The 13,626-nt window shown below is 38.1% G+C and overlaps 1 protein-coding gene across 1 annotated transcript in view; it reads right to left on the reverse strand.

The window, feature by feature from the left end:
• Positions 1–13,626, reverse strand: part of LRCH2 (leucine-rich repeats and calponin homology (CH) domain containing 2) — a 158,614-nt gene that overhangs the window by 56,336 nt on the left and 88,652 nt on the right. The window contains exons 4-6 of the mRNA XM_006873805.1: positions 10,572–10,677; positions 10,355–10,491; positions 825–958 (exon numbers count right to left, since the gene is read on the reverse strand). Coding sequence (XP_006873867.1) covers positions 825–958; positions 10,355–10,491; positions 10,572–10,677 — 377 coding nt within the window. The remainder of the gene's footprint in view (positions 1–824; positions 959–10,354; positions 10,492–10,571; positions 10,678–13,626) is intronic.

Here is a 13,626-nt window from a genome sequence, read left to right on the forward strand (position 1 = left end):
TAGGCAACAGAAATATTCAAAGAAATAACCTATTTGGTAATTCAAAAAACATGCATTATTAACAACAGTACCTATTCAAAGAAGTAACCTATTTGGAAATTCAAAAAACATCAACATTTTTACATAAATGCAATGACAAATCTTTAAATATCTTAGACAGTGGTATAATCTCCCAGTCTCTAGTTTTACCCCATCAAAGTTATTTTCCATGTTACGAGTTGGAATTATGCTTTCACAAAATCTTTCCAACCAATCTACATCTTGGAAAGATGAATTAAAAAGAGAATATTAAACACACCTAGTCAAAATCTCAGGGAAGACAAACACTAAAATCAATGATAAATCATTTTTGGTCGAAATATAAATACTACTAAGAATATGAAGAAAGGTACCCATTAAATGCCTTGTCCTAACACCAATCTCAGTTCTAAGTGCAATGCCACTTGTTATTATATATGTGCCATATAGTGAGCACAGTGCTGAAAAAGTAGTGTTCCTGTGCTGTAATTTCAAACATACAATTTTTTTTATCACTAAAATCTTGATAAATATTTTTAAAGGAAATTCTAAATTCATTTCACTTTCACAAGAATCTATTCTAAGGTAGTAATATTCAGCTTCAGTCAACTGTTGATTATAACACTGTGAGTCAGCCTAAATTTATTCAGTGCACTCAAAATTATATCTTTTGTGCAAAAGGGGTTCAAAAAGTTAATGAAAAATGTCATTATCTTTTCATTGTATTTTTTCCATGAGCTTTTTGAAGCCTCCTCATAGAGAGAGGATGTCAACTATTGTAAAATGAAACTAGAATATCACATTACCTGTCTGTGAGAGGCTGAGAGGGCATTCTTTTATTCAGTGATGGAAGATCCAGGGAATCTGGTTTCTTATCCATTCTGCAGCATGCTTGGATATTTAAGTACTTGAATATATGTACTTTACCCTTTAAACATATCTGTTAACAAATAATGGAGAAAGTAGACTTCATTATGTAATTCCGATATAAATGTCATAAATGCCATCAGTCCTGGTGTGGCGCTGTAAGATATGCACTTGAATTCAAATTGCAAGGTCAGTGGTTCAAACCTACCATCTGATCCTTGGAAATCCTAGACAGGGTGGGTATGAGTTGGAACTGACTCAACAGCACTTAACAACAACATCAACTATACTTATACATTGAAATAATCTGAAATTATGTTGAGACATCACAATCTTGATAGTTTGTATATTTAAAGTGTGTATACTTTGCATATTCATTAAACCAAATCTGAAAACACAGATACCAACTGAAAAATTCTAATGCCATCTCTATTCTTACTGGAAAGCATAATTTAAACAATTTTTCTATATTTCACTAAAATTGTACAAATCACTAAAAAAACCCAGAATGTGACAATTCAAGAATGTTGCCTTTATTAGAGAAATTGCAGTGCTGAGAACAAAAGAAATAATACATGTAATTATTGAAAGTAATCTTCTCAGAACCACCACAATGCTTGGTGCAAATATTGGAAGAATGGGAATCTAAAGAAATGTAAAACACTAGGAAAATTAATTTATTAGAAGAAATAGGCTAGGATAATATGTAAAGAAGCTATTTTCACTGATGAGGAATAAAAGGAATCATGCAAGACAAAACACTATGGGAAATAAATTATTTTTCAGTATAAGAAAGATGGAAAATGATAGCTAAGGAAAAGGGAAGCCAACTTTATAAAGGTTAATTATAGTCATGATTACTGTTATGAAATAAATATCTCAAAAGCTATCATTTAAATTTTTTTTGTTTTATGGGCTCACAGTACATACATATAATGCATGCAAAAATAGCCAAATGCAAGAGTTTGTTGATTATTAACAAGAACAGTAAGACAACTATACTAAAAAGCAATGATCATCCCAGGTGAAAAAAGTTGCAACTTAGGTAATTCTAACAGCTACTAGTTCTGATCTGAACAATGAAAATTTTCATTTAAAAGGAAAAGAAAACGCTGTAAGCTAATAGAATATAAGTATATTAATTATTAATTATAATGTGCTAAATAGGATCCTAAGCAAACGAAATAAAAATATGTCACAACAGTTCAATCTGCAGGCCAACATGGGCAGCTTTTCGTACTGCATGAGTACAGGACTGCATGAGCCTGGCACCTAACAGCAACCTAACAATGGCAGTTAACACCGCTCACCACCAAGTTAAATAGTGGTGAATTATGTTGCCTTTTGTAAATTTAATTTCTACCTTTATCATGTATAGCGCATGATTTTAAAAAACAGGATTACAAAACTAATCACAAACAAACATAATTCTCCTTTCTACTTCTGTTACTCCCCAAGACCCAATCTCCACCTATAACTCTTTAAGCTGGTTTTCTGCTATTTCCAATATTCATAAACAATGTATTCTTAAAATTTTCCATTACAGATCTTATTTCCTGAGTTCTTACACACAGAGATGAGGATTTCTTACATTCCCACTGCCACCACCATCCCACGCCCTCTACCCATCCACTCACATAAACACACTTTCCCTTTTCTCAGAATCACATCATAGTGATTTAAGAACCTATATTCTGGACTCAGACTGCTTGAATGCTGGCTCTACACACACACACTTAGCCACGTGACTTGGACAAGTCATGTAACATAATTTTTTTTTTTTTTGGGTCATGAATGAGGATAATGATGTTGTTATTAGCTGCCACAGAGTCAGCCTCTAGCTCATGGTGACCTCATGCTCAATGAACAAAAGGCTACCCAGTCCTGCATCATTCCCATGATAAGTTGTAGATAGGGCCATTGTGATTCATACAGTTTTTACTGGCTGATTGTTTAAAGTAGATCTCCAGGTCTTTCTTCCCAGTATGTTCTCCTTTGGAAGCTCTGCTGAAACTTGTTCATTATCTTAGCAACATGAAAGCTTCCACTAGTAGGTAGTAGCTGACTGCCTAGAAATGGAACTGCTTTCTCACATGGAAGGTCAAGAACTCTATCACTATACCACCAATGTCCTTGAGGATAATGACAGAACCTGTCTTATAGGATGAAAGGAGTTGGTTAGCAGTAGGTTTCCAAGGCTGTAAATCTTTGTTGTTGTTGTCAGGTGCCATCGAGTCGGAACCGACTCATAGAGACCCCATGCACAGCAGAACAAAATAATGTCCGATCCTGGCCCAACCTCACTAACGCTGCCACACAAGACACCACACTTGATGCCATCTGGCTGATCCATCTCGTTGGAGGTCTTCCTCTTTTTCTCTGACCCTCCATCTTACCCAGCATGCCATCCTTCTCCAGCGACTATTCCCTCCTGACAATATGTCCAAAGTATGAGAGACGGAGCTTAGCCATCCTGGCCTCCAAGGAGCACTCTGGTTGCACTCTTCCAAAACAGATCTATTGGTTCTTTTGCCAGTCCATGGCACTTTTAGTATTCTGTTCCAACACCACAACTCAAAGGCATCAATTCTTCTACGATCTCCCTTATTCACTCTCCAGCTTTCGCATGCATATGAGGTTATTGAAAATACCATGGCTTGGGTCAGGTGCACCTTAGTCCTCAAGCTGACATCTTTACAGGAGCAGAAAGCCTCATCTTTCTCCTGCATGTATATATGTTGTTATTGATGTTAAGTGCTGTAGAGTCGGTTCTAACCCATAGTGATCCTATATAAGATTTCAAAGGAGCGGCTGGTGAACTTGAACTGCCGACCATATGGTTCAAACTGACTTTGCAGTCTGGCACATTAACCCACAGCACCACACCAGGACTCCCTTCTTTCTCTATATATTTATATTTAAATATACATCTATACACATTGTTGTTGTTAAGTACTGTGGAGTCGGTTCTGACTCATAGCAACCCTGCACAGGGTTTCCGAGGCTGTAAATCATTATGGGAGCAGAAAGCCTAATTTTTCTCCCGTGGAACAGCTGGTAGTTTTGAACTGCCGACCTTGAGGTTAGCAGCCCAATTCGTAACCACTACGTTACCAGAGCTCCTTATACATACATAAGTACACGCACATTTATATAGTAAGATTATATTTCATTTCTACTTTTAAAAAACTTTTTCCTAAAGTGACCAATTGCATCTTTTTTGCTTTTCACATAATTTTCTATATGATTATTACTAATTAACTCTCAAAATCTCTGATAGAATTATAAGTCTCCCGATTGTAAAATGCATCAATTCACCAAGCAGTTTCTTTCATTTTTGCAGGCAAATCCCTACTCCAAACCAATTAGTGACTTTCTATCACCCTTTTGACCTATGAACACTTGCCATTCTTGGCTATCAAGACTTTCTCTTTGTTTATGCCTTCATTTTGATGTGGCACATTATCTGCTAGCTTCCTAAAACAGACTGCATAGGATTTAAAAGATTTGAGACCTTGTATGTTTCAAACTGTCTTTTTTTTTTTTTTTTAATCTTACACTTAACTGATACTTTAACTGAGTATAGAAAGTTGGAAATGTTCTCTCGGCCTTTTAAGGCATCGTTCTAACATCTTCTAGCTTCCAGTGCTGCTGCTTAGAAACTATTCTGATTACTACCCCTATGAATGTGTCTCATTTACTTTAAACAGAAACCTTTAAGTATTCTGGTTTTGTTTCATGATTCCTGCAATAATTAGTGATTCCTGGATGGGTGTCTATTTCCAAGAGAGTTGATAAGAAGCAAGAAGTTCCTTCTGTGTATGGAAAGAAATTTACTGACAGTAGATATCACTGGTAATCAGACAGGGTCTAGTCATTGCAATAAGGGAAGGAGCTGTGGTAGCGTAGTGGTTATGAATTGGGCTGCGAACCTCAGGGCCAGCAGTTAGAAACTACCAGCTGTTCTGCAGGAGAAAGATGAGGCTTTCTGCTCCTTTAAAGGTCCTCGGAAACCCTGTACAGGGTCGCTATGAGTCAGAACCGACTCCATAGCACATAACAACAACAACAACACACACAGAATCCTAGTATGGTGCTACAGAATAAGCACTGGACTGCTAACCACAAGGTCGGCAAAAACCTACCTGCTGCTCTTATACATGGGTCCTACAAGTTGGAACTACCCGATGGCACTTAACAACAAATGCACACACACATACTCTCTCTCCTATTGTGTGTGTCTTTTCTCTCCTGGTTCAATCATTTTACCAAGAAAGAAATCCAACAATGACCTGATTGAGGTATATAATATGCAAGCCTTCTGGAGTCAAGTAAGTAGACTGGAGGGTAACATTCAGCAGGCAGGCTTTCACTATGCTCAGTCTGAGCTCTCATTCCTGTGCATGGAGTTCCTCACTCCAAAGCCTTTTGAGTTCAGTCTCTCTACAGTTATTTGATATGGTAATCAGTAGTCATATGAGGCTATTTAACTTAATTAAACCTAAATAAAATTAAAAATTCAATTCCTCTATCACACTATCGAATTTAAAGTGCATAATAGTCACTGTGGCTTACACACTGGACAGCAGAGATACAGAGTAGTTCCATTACTCCTGGATAGTTCTAATGGATAGTGATGCTATGAGGAGCAAACTCCAGTCTTCTGCTGAGCCAAGGGAGAGAGGATGCAAATGCTCCTCAGATCTGCGCTATCCAATATGGTAGCCACAAGCCACATGCAGTTATTTAAATTTAAATTAATCAAAATGAAACAAAGAAGTCCCTCAGTTTTACTAGCTGTATTTCATGATACTGAACAGCTGTAAAGAGACTGAACTAGAATATTTCCAACATCACAGAAGGTTTCACTGGATAGTACTCAGATATTCCACAACCTGGTGTGGTGGGTTACACATTGGGCTGATAACCACAGTGTCAGCAGTTTGAATTCACCAGCCACTCCACATCAGAAAGTAGAGGGTTTCTGTTCCAATAGAGATGTACAATTCCGGAAACCCTACATATGGTCACTATGAGTCATAATTGACTAGATGGCAGTAGGTTTGGTTTTATGGTTTGGTCCCTATGTTCATAGTTACCTGGTTCTTCTAAATCTCAAGCCATTTCCAGGTTTAACAGCGTAAACGGACTTACTTCTTTTTGCTTTCTCCAACAACAGAAAAAAAGGTTCATCTTTCAGTATTCAGCTAAGGCAGGTATAATCAGGATCTGTGGTTTCTGTGTCTACTTGGCTAGGCCATGGTTCTAGTGGTTTAGCTAAACACTAGACAAGTTCTTTTTCCACAGTGTAATGTAATCAATCAATCAATCAATTTAAAAGGGAGTTTCCTTAGGCTGTGTTCTGTTCTTGGTGGTGGTGGTGGTAGTGTGCTGTGGAGTCAGTTGCTACTCATGGCAATCCTGCATAGGGTTTCCAAGGCTGTAAATTTTCATGGGAGCAGAAAACCTTAGCCTTCTCCTGCAGAACTGCTGGTAGTTTCGAACTACTGACCTTGAGGTTAGCAGCCTGACTCATAACCACTACACTCCCAGAGCTCCTTCTGTTCTACTCCTTTTTGCTGTTGTTAAGTGCTATCCAGTCATTTCTGACTCATAGCAACCCTGTATATGGTTTCTGAGGAACCGCTGGTGAGCTTGAACCGCCAACCTTGCAGTTCAAACCAACCTTGCAATCCAATGCATTAACCTGCAGTGGGATACCAGGACCCCTGACTATAATAAATATCTTAGCAGAACTCACTCTCTTTCCACTCTGTACTCGTTCTGTCACATGACCTACAGATCTTGGGACATAAGCCTGAACAAGTCTCTAGCCTGCTACCTGACCTACAATTTTCGGATTTGTCAGTCCCTACAATTGTGTGATGTCATCAAGGTTATGTCGATCTCTCTTATCTATGTTTGTGTGTGTGTGTGTGTGTGTGTGTGTGTTAATGGTTCTGCTTTTCTAGAGTACCCTAGGATAGGATCCCAACCAGCCTGTGTGTGAATTCAGATAGGCATCGCCTTGGAAATAAGCAGAACGTAACTATATGAGAAGAAAACAGTTACCCTTTCCTTTGGATATATGGAACCACTGTGCCAGGGCACACAGCTTGAAAGCATTGTTGTTGTGTGCCAAAGACACCGTTCCAACTCACAGCAACCTTGTACAAAGTTTTGGAGAGTGGCTGGTGGATTTGAATTGCTAAGCTTGTGGTTACCAATCCAGTGTTTATCCTACAGGACCATACCAGGGCTCTAGCTCAGAAGTAGAATGGAATTTTGATGCCATGTGCCTCCTCAGCCATACATTATTGTGCAATGTAAGCAGATTCCTTGGTTACCACCACTCCATCTATTTTCTATTCAATAAAATTCTGGTGACACGTCTCCAATGTTACTCTCTCCTCTCCTGTGCTTTGTTCTTTACTGATTTATATTTTAGTTTTTCTTTTACTATTACTTGGATATGTTGTTGCTGTTAGTCGATATCAAATCAATCCTGAGACAGTGTGATGTCACATGTGCTCTACTGTGCTCTATATGTCTTGGTGTGGTGCTGTAGGATAAACATTGGACTTATAGCCAAAACATCGGTGGTTCAAACCCACCAGTTGCTCCTCAGAAATCCTATAGAGCTGGGGTGGGGAACCTTTTTCTGCCAAGGGCTATTTGGATAGTTTTAACTTCATTCGTGGGCCATACAAAATTATCAACTTAAATATTTGGTCCAACATTTCATTAACTCACCCCTAATGTTATGTCCTGGTGAACTGCAAGGTCAGTGGCTCAAGTTCACCAATTGCTCCTTGGAAACCCTATACAGGGTCACTATGGGTCAGAATGACACGACAGCACTTAACAAAATCAACGACAACAATGTTATGACTGGAACTGCAAGTTGTCTTGGCAGGGCAAGACCAAATGATTTTGAGGGCCTTATACAGCCCGTGGGCCAGATGGTCCCCACACATAGAGGGTAACTATGAGTCAGAACCACCTCAGTGGTACCTGATGACAGCAACAATAAGATTTGTAAGGCTGCCATCATTTGGAAATATATCACTAGGTCTTATTTTCAAGATGCCTCTGGGTGGGTCTGAACTATGAAGCATTCAGATAATAGTAATTCAACACTAAACTATTTGTGCCATCCATGGGCACAGATTGAATACTCATTGAACCAAGAAATTGCGTTTAGCTCTGAACCTTGTTCTTCCTGTTACAATTCAATCTAGCAAGAACATGCTCTAAAAAAAACCACACAGTAAATTCCTAGTAGATACATACCTGAGTAGATGGGTAGAAAGTGAGATTTCCTACTCTATCCTTTAAAAATAACATTGACGATCAGTTCACAAGCCCACCCAAACAATCAGTTCACAAAAAGTTAATACGGGTCTTCCAATCCTATCACTAGAGCTTAAACTAAAAACTCCTGCCAAAGTGAAAAATTCACTTTTAAGAAAAATTCCTTTCCACTGTTATTCTGTCACTTTGTCTTACTGAAGTGGTTTGCGTGCTGCAGTGAGACTGGAAGATATGCCAATAATATTTCAAATATAAGCAGGGTCACACATAGTGGACAGATCTGAGCAGAGTTTCCAGACTAAGACAGCCTAGGAAGGGAGGGAGGCAGACCACTTCTAAAGGGTTAGCCACTGAAAACTTTATGAATATCAGCAAAAGACTGTCTGATATAAGACCAGAATATGAGTTCATTGGGTTGGAAGGCACTCAAAATACAACTGGAGAAGAGCTATCTCTTTAAATAGAGTATACCTTAATGATGTGGATGGAGTAAAACATTTTAGACCTTTATTTGCTAATGGGGCTCATCTCAAAATTAGAAATGAATAGATGGCAAACATCCACTGGTAAATGAAACCTGGAATGTACAATGCATAAATTTAGGAAAATTGAAATTAATCAAAAATGAAATGGAACACATTAAGATCAATATCCTATGCATTAGTGATGTGAAATGGACTGGTAATGGCCATTCTGAATCTGACAATCCTATGGATTCCTATGCCAGAAATGACAAACTGAATAGGAATGGTGTCACATTCATCGTCTAAGAGTGCTTAACAATCTATCTTGAAGTACAATGCTGCCTGTGATAGGATAATATCCATGCATCTACAAGGAAGACCAGTCAATAACACTATTACTCAAATTAGTTTAGCAAGCGCTAAAGCCAGTGATGATGAAACTGAAGAATTCTACCAACTTCTTCAGTCTGAAATTGAATAAACATGTAATCAAGATACATTGATAACCACTGGTGATTGGAATACCAAGGTTGAAAACAAAGAGGATGGATTGATAGCTGGAAAATATATGGAGAGCACATGACAGAATTTTGCATGACCAATGAAATATTCATTGAAAATACATTAAAAAAATATATAAATGGCAGCTATACACATGGACCTCACCATCTGGAATATACAGGAATCAAACTGACTACATCTGTGGGAGGAGACAATAGGTAAGCACATAATCATCATTCAAAACAAGGCCAAGGGCTGACTGGAACAGACACTATGTGCAAATTCAGGTGGAATCTGAATAAAATGTTCAAAAACAGATTTGATGCATTAAATACTAATGACAAAAGAGCAAAAGTGTAGTGGGATGACAGCAAGAACATCATACACAAAGAAAAAAAAGGTCACTAAGAAGAAAGAAAAGACCATAACAGATAATATAATAGACTCTGAAACTTGCTCTTGAGCACAGAAAAGCTAAAGTAAAAGAGTTGAACAGAAAATTTCAAAGGGCAGATCAAGAAGACAAAGTCAAATATCATAATGAAATATACAAAGACTTGAAGTTACAAAACCAAAAGAGACGAATCTGCTCAACATTTCTCAAGCTGAAAACACTGAAGGAAAAATGCAAGCCTCAACTGAACATATTGAAAAACTCTAAAAGGAGTCCTGGTGTTGTGCTGTAGGATAAGTACTGGACTGGTAACCACAAGGTATGTACTTCAAATCTACCAGCCGGTCCTTGGAAACCCTATACAAGGTCACTATTAGTTGGAACCAACTCAACGGCACTTAACAGCAACATAGGCAAAACACTGAATGTTGTGAGGAGGACAAGTCCCTGGAGAAGGACATCATGCTCAGAAAGTGTGGGGGGGGGGGTCATCAAAAAAAGAGGAAAATCCCCAACAAGATGGACTGACAGAGTGGCAGCAACAAAGGGCTCAAAAGTAACAACTGTGAGGATGGTGCTGGACTGGACAGTATTTCTTTCTGCTGTGCACAGCATCACTACGATTTAGAACCAACTCAAAGGCACCTAACATCCTTTTCGACAATAGCACCTGAACAGCAAATTAACTCCAAATCATAGTGCTTCATTATTAGTAGTATTATTATTGTTTACCACTAACAAAAAGATAAAATGATCAAAGGAAATTAGAAAAATTATGCTTATTTTTATTACAAACCTGTGCTGGTGGTATCTGCAATGGATTGTTATCCAAAATTATTACTTGTAGATGATTCAATTTCCTGTAACAAACTGGAATCTCAGTCACCTTGTTACAAGAGAAATCCAGCTTGACTAAGGGGAGATCTCCTAATTCTGTTGAAAAAAGAAAAATGACATTAAATTGTATACAGTCGCTCTTACATTCATGTCAGTAAAAATAGTGAATACCTTACCATCTGGCAACATACGAAGATTGTTTCTTCTTATATTTAGCTCTCTAAGTGAATGTAATTTTCCCATTTGTTGGGGAAGAACCTGAATCTCATTGCAGCTAATATCCTAAGGAAAACAAGAAAATAAAATTATAACAAACTAATAAATGTGGATATATTCCAATTTTTAAATTATAGCACATTGTTAAGAGCCAGGAAAAGTTGCCTATATATAATGTCATTTTTCTAAAGAGGGATTGTCTGGCAAATATCTTGTTCTATTACATCATGAAATAACTTAGCAGTCTACATAAATTTTTCTGTACAAAAGTTTGAGGTTATAACTTAGGAACTACATAAATCAACCTCTCAAAAATCTCAACTAAAGGCCAGCTCTCACCGCCTAAAACCCAAAGTAGGGATAATCCAGGTGCTCTTTATGTGCAGGTTACATAAAAGGCTGGCAACTATCTAATATTGTGATGGTTTGTTTATTATAATAGTTGCTCTGAGAACCTTGATAGGCCAGAAAAAGCAGAGCAATTAAAATATTATCAGATGTGAATTGGGGAACTAAGGACTATGACCAGGATCAATTAACTAAACTTTCTTCTTCAAATGGGAAACAAAATCTGAAGGGTTACAAATTCAAAGACTTGAGCTGTGGCTTCCATCATAACCCAGAGATTCTAAGCTTTCTGAATGGGAAATCCCTCTGGGTTAAAGTTAAAATGCAAACCTCTGTTTTAAAAGTAAACAAGACCAAGGGTCTATATAATAAGAGGATAAAGTATAGCTCATGGTAACTGCTTTCTCTTTCTCTTTCCCCCTTTCCTATAACCACATTAACAAAAGGTGAAGAAAAATCTGCAACATGATCTCAGGCAGCAGGCATTCCAAACACAATGCAAATGAAATTCATATTCCCTCCAGTGATAGTGAAGATTTTGCGTCAACTTCACTGGGCCTGGATTCCCAGTGGTTTGACAGCTAGGACATTTTAACCCCCTATGTTGCGAACCTAATACAATGTAATCACTTCCATGATAGATCTGCTGTGAACAGCCAATCAATGGAAAGGAACGTTCCTCAGGGATGTGGTCTGCTACCAATATATTGGATGATCGAGCGCGCTGAGCTTGCTTGCCTGCCTTTTGCTGAGTCTGAATCTTTCATCTGGCTCACCATCTGATTGCTGCTTTGGACTCGAGTCAGTGGCCTGCCTATGGCCGGCTGATCCTGCTAGTCATTAGGAGCCTGTCAGTTTACCTGCTGACCTTGGATTTATTTGTCTGTACAGCCAGAAGCCTGCCATCTGACCAGCAGATTTTGGCTTCTTCAGCTGCGTGAGTCAGAAGCCTTCAGCATACATAACATCTGACCCACAGCCTTGGAACTTTCCTACCTCTTCAACTGTGTGAAACATTTTCTTGATAAAAACCTCTGTGTTTTGCTTCTCTAGAGAACACAGCCCAACACAAATCCCCAATTTCCAACTTTCATTGAAAAACACATTACCTTGGAGAGAGACGAGAATGGAGAATACATTGGTTTATCAAAAGTAAAGAATGGTACCTGGCTACCACAACTCAACATTTTCATCAGGGTTACCATAAATGGATCCCGACAGAAAGAGATAAAAACGTGGAGCAGAATTTCAAATTCTAAAAAAGTCCAGATTTATTATACGCATTGAGACTGGAGGAATTCCCAAGACAATTGTCCTGAGATACTCTTCAAACCTTAAACCGAATAGCAAGTTAGCTCCAAAAAATCAGAATGCCATACTTGAGAGTACTATGCTTTTGTAAAAAATTATGTATATAAGATCCAATAGTCAATATTTACTCTAAAGCATAGATAAGAAAGTTGAGGGACACTGTGACTAAATTAATGGGAATGAAACAACTAGAACCAAAATAATGAGGATGTTTGCACAATATGAAGAGTAAGTCAATGTCACTGAAAAATGTGTGCAGAAACTTTTGAATGGGAATCTGTTTTGCTGTGTATATTTTCAACAAAAAATACAAATAAGTGTTATACAATTTTAGAAAACAGTACAGACAAAGACAGGCACAAGGGTATTGATTAAGAAAATTAATGAAATGCATGTTACTTTGATTTGAACATTTTTCTTATCCAGGAAACCAAATATTAACCATAAAAAGTCTAACCCAAACTGTAAATGTCTACCAGATACTCCTGTTAAATGCCGTGGAGTCAGTTACAACTCATAACAACCCTTCTGTTATCCAGACCCATTAGGAAAAAGTTGTTCAGTAGGGATTTACAAAGATTATGGTTAGAAGAGACATTAAATAAATCACTATACCACAGCCATGGAGTCAATTCTGACTCATAGCGAACCTACAGAACATAGTACATTGAGCTGCTGCTTCACAGGGTTTCTGAGGCATTAAATCTCTGCGGGAGCAGAAAGCCACATTTTTCTCCTTCAGAGCGACTGGTGGTCTTGAACCCCTGAACTTGTGGTTCACCGTCCATTGTTTATCTTATGGAGACAGATACTACTCTAAAGAAAGCAATGTAAATCTGTCTTACCACAAACTCAGTGGTTCAAACCTACCAGCCATTCCTCAGAAACCCTCTACATGGTCTTTATGATTTAGAACTGACTCCTGATATTTAACAATAGTCAAACAGTCTCCTGGCTGCAGTTGGGTGAGGGCCAAATTTTTAACATCCAGGTCTTTAGAGGTTTCTTTAAACCTCCTATCAGTTGATCTCAGTAAAGGAAAGAAGGCAGGTTCAATAGAGCACATTAAGATTGCCTATGGTTGATTTTCTAAATTTCTTCTCCTCTTTGCTAAGTCTCATTGTACCTAGCTACTTAGCAACATCTGCTTTTCTAGAATCAAATTGTCTCCCGTCCTGGTGTGGCGCTATGGGCTAATGCACTGGACTGCAAAGTTGGTGGTTCTAGCTTACCTGCCACTCCTTGGAAACCCTATATAGGGTCACTATGGGTCAGATTTCTTAGAAGTACAATTAAGTGTTCTGGAATACTCATACTTCTCAATGTTGTCCATAGCTTGTCATGATCCACACAATC

The sequence above is a fragment of the Chrysochloris asiatica genome, unplaced genomic scaffold (assembly GCF_000296735.1).
Source record: "Chrysochloris asiatica unplaced genomic scaffold, ChrAsi1.0 scaffold00255, whole genome shotgun sequence".
NCBI lineage: Eukaryota > Metazoa > Chordata > Mammalia > Afrosoricida > Chrysochloridae > Chrysochloris > Chrysochloris asiatica.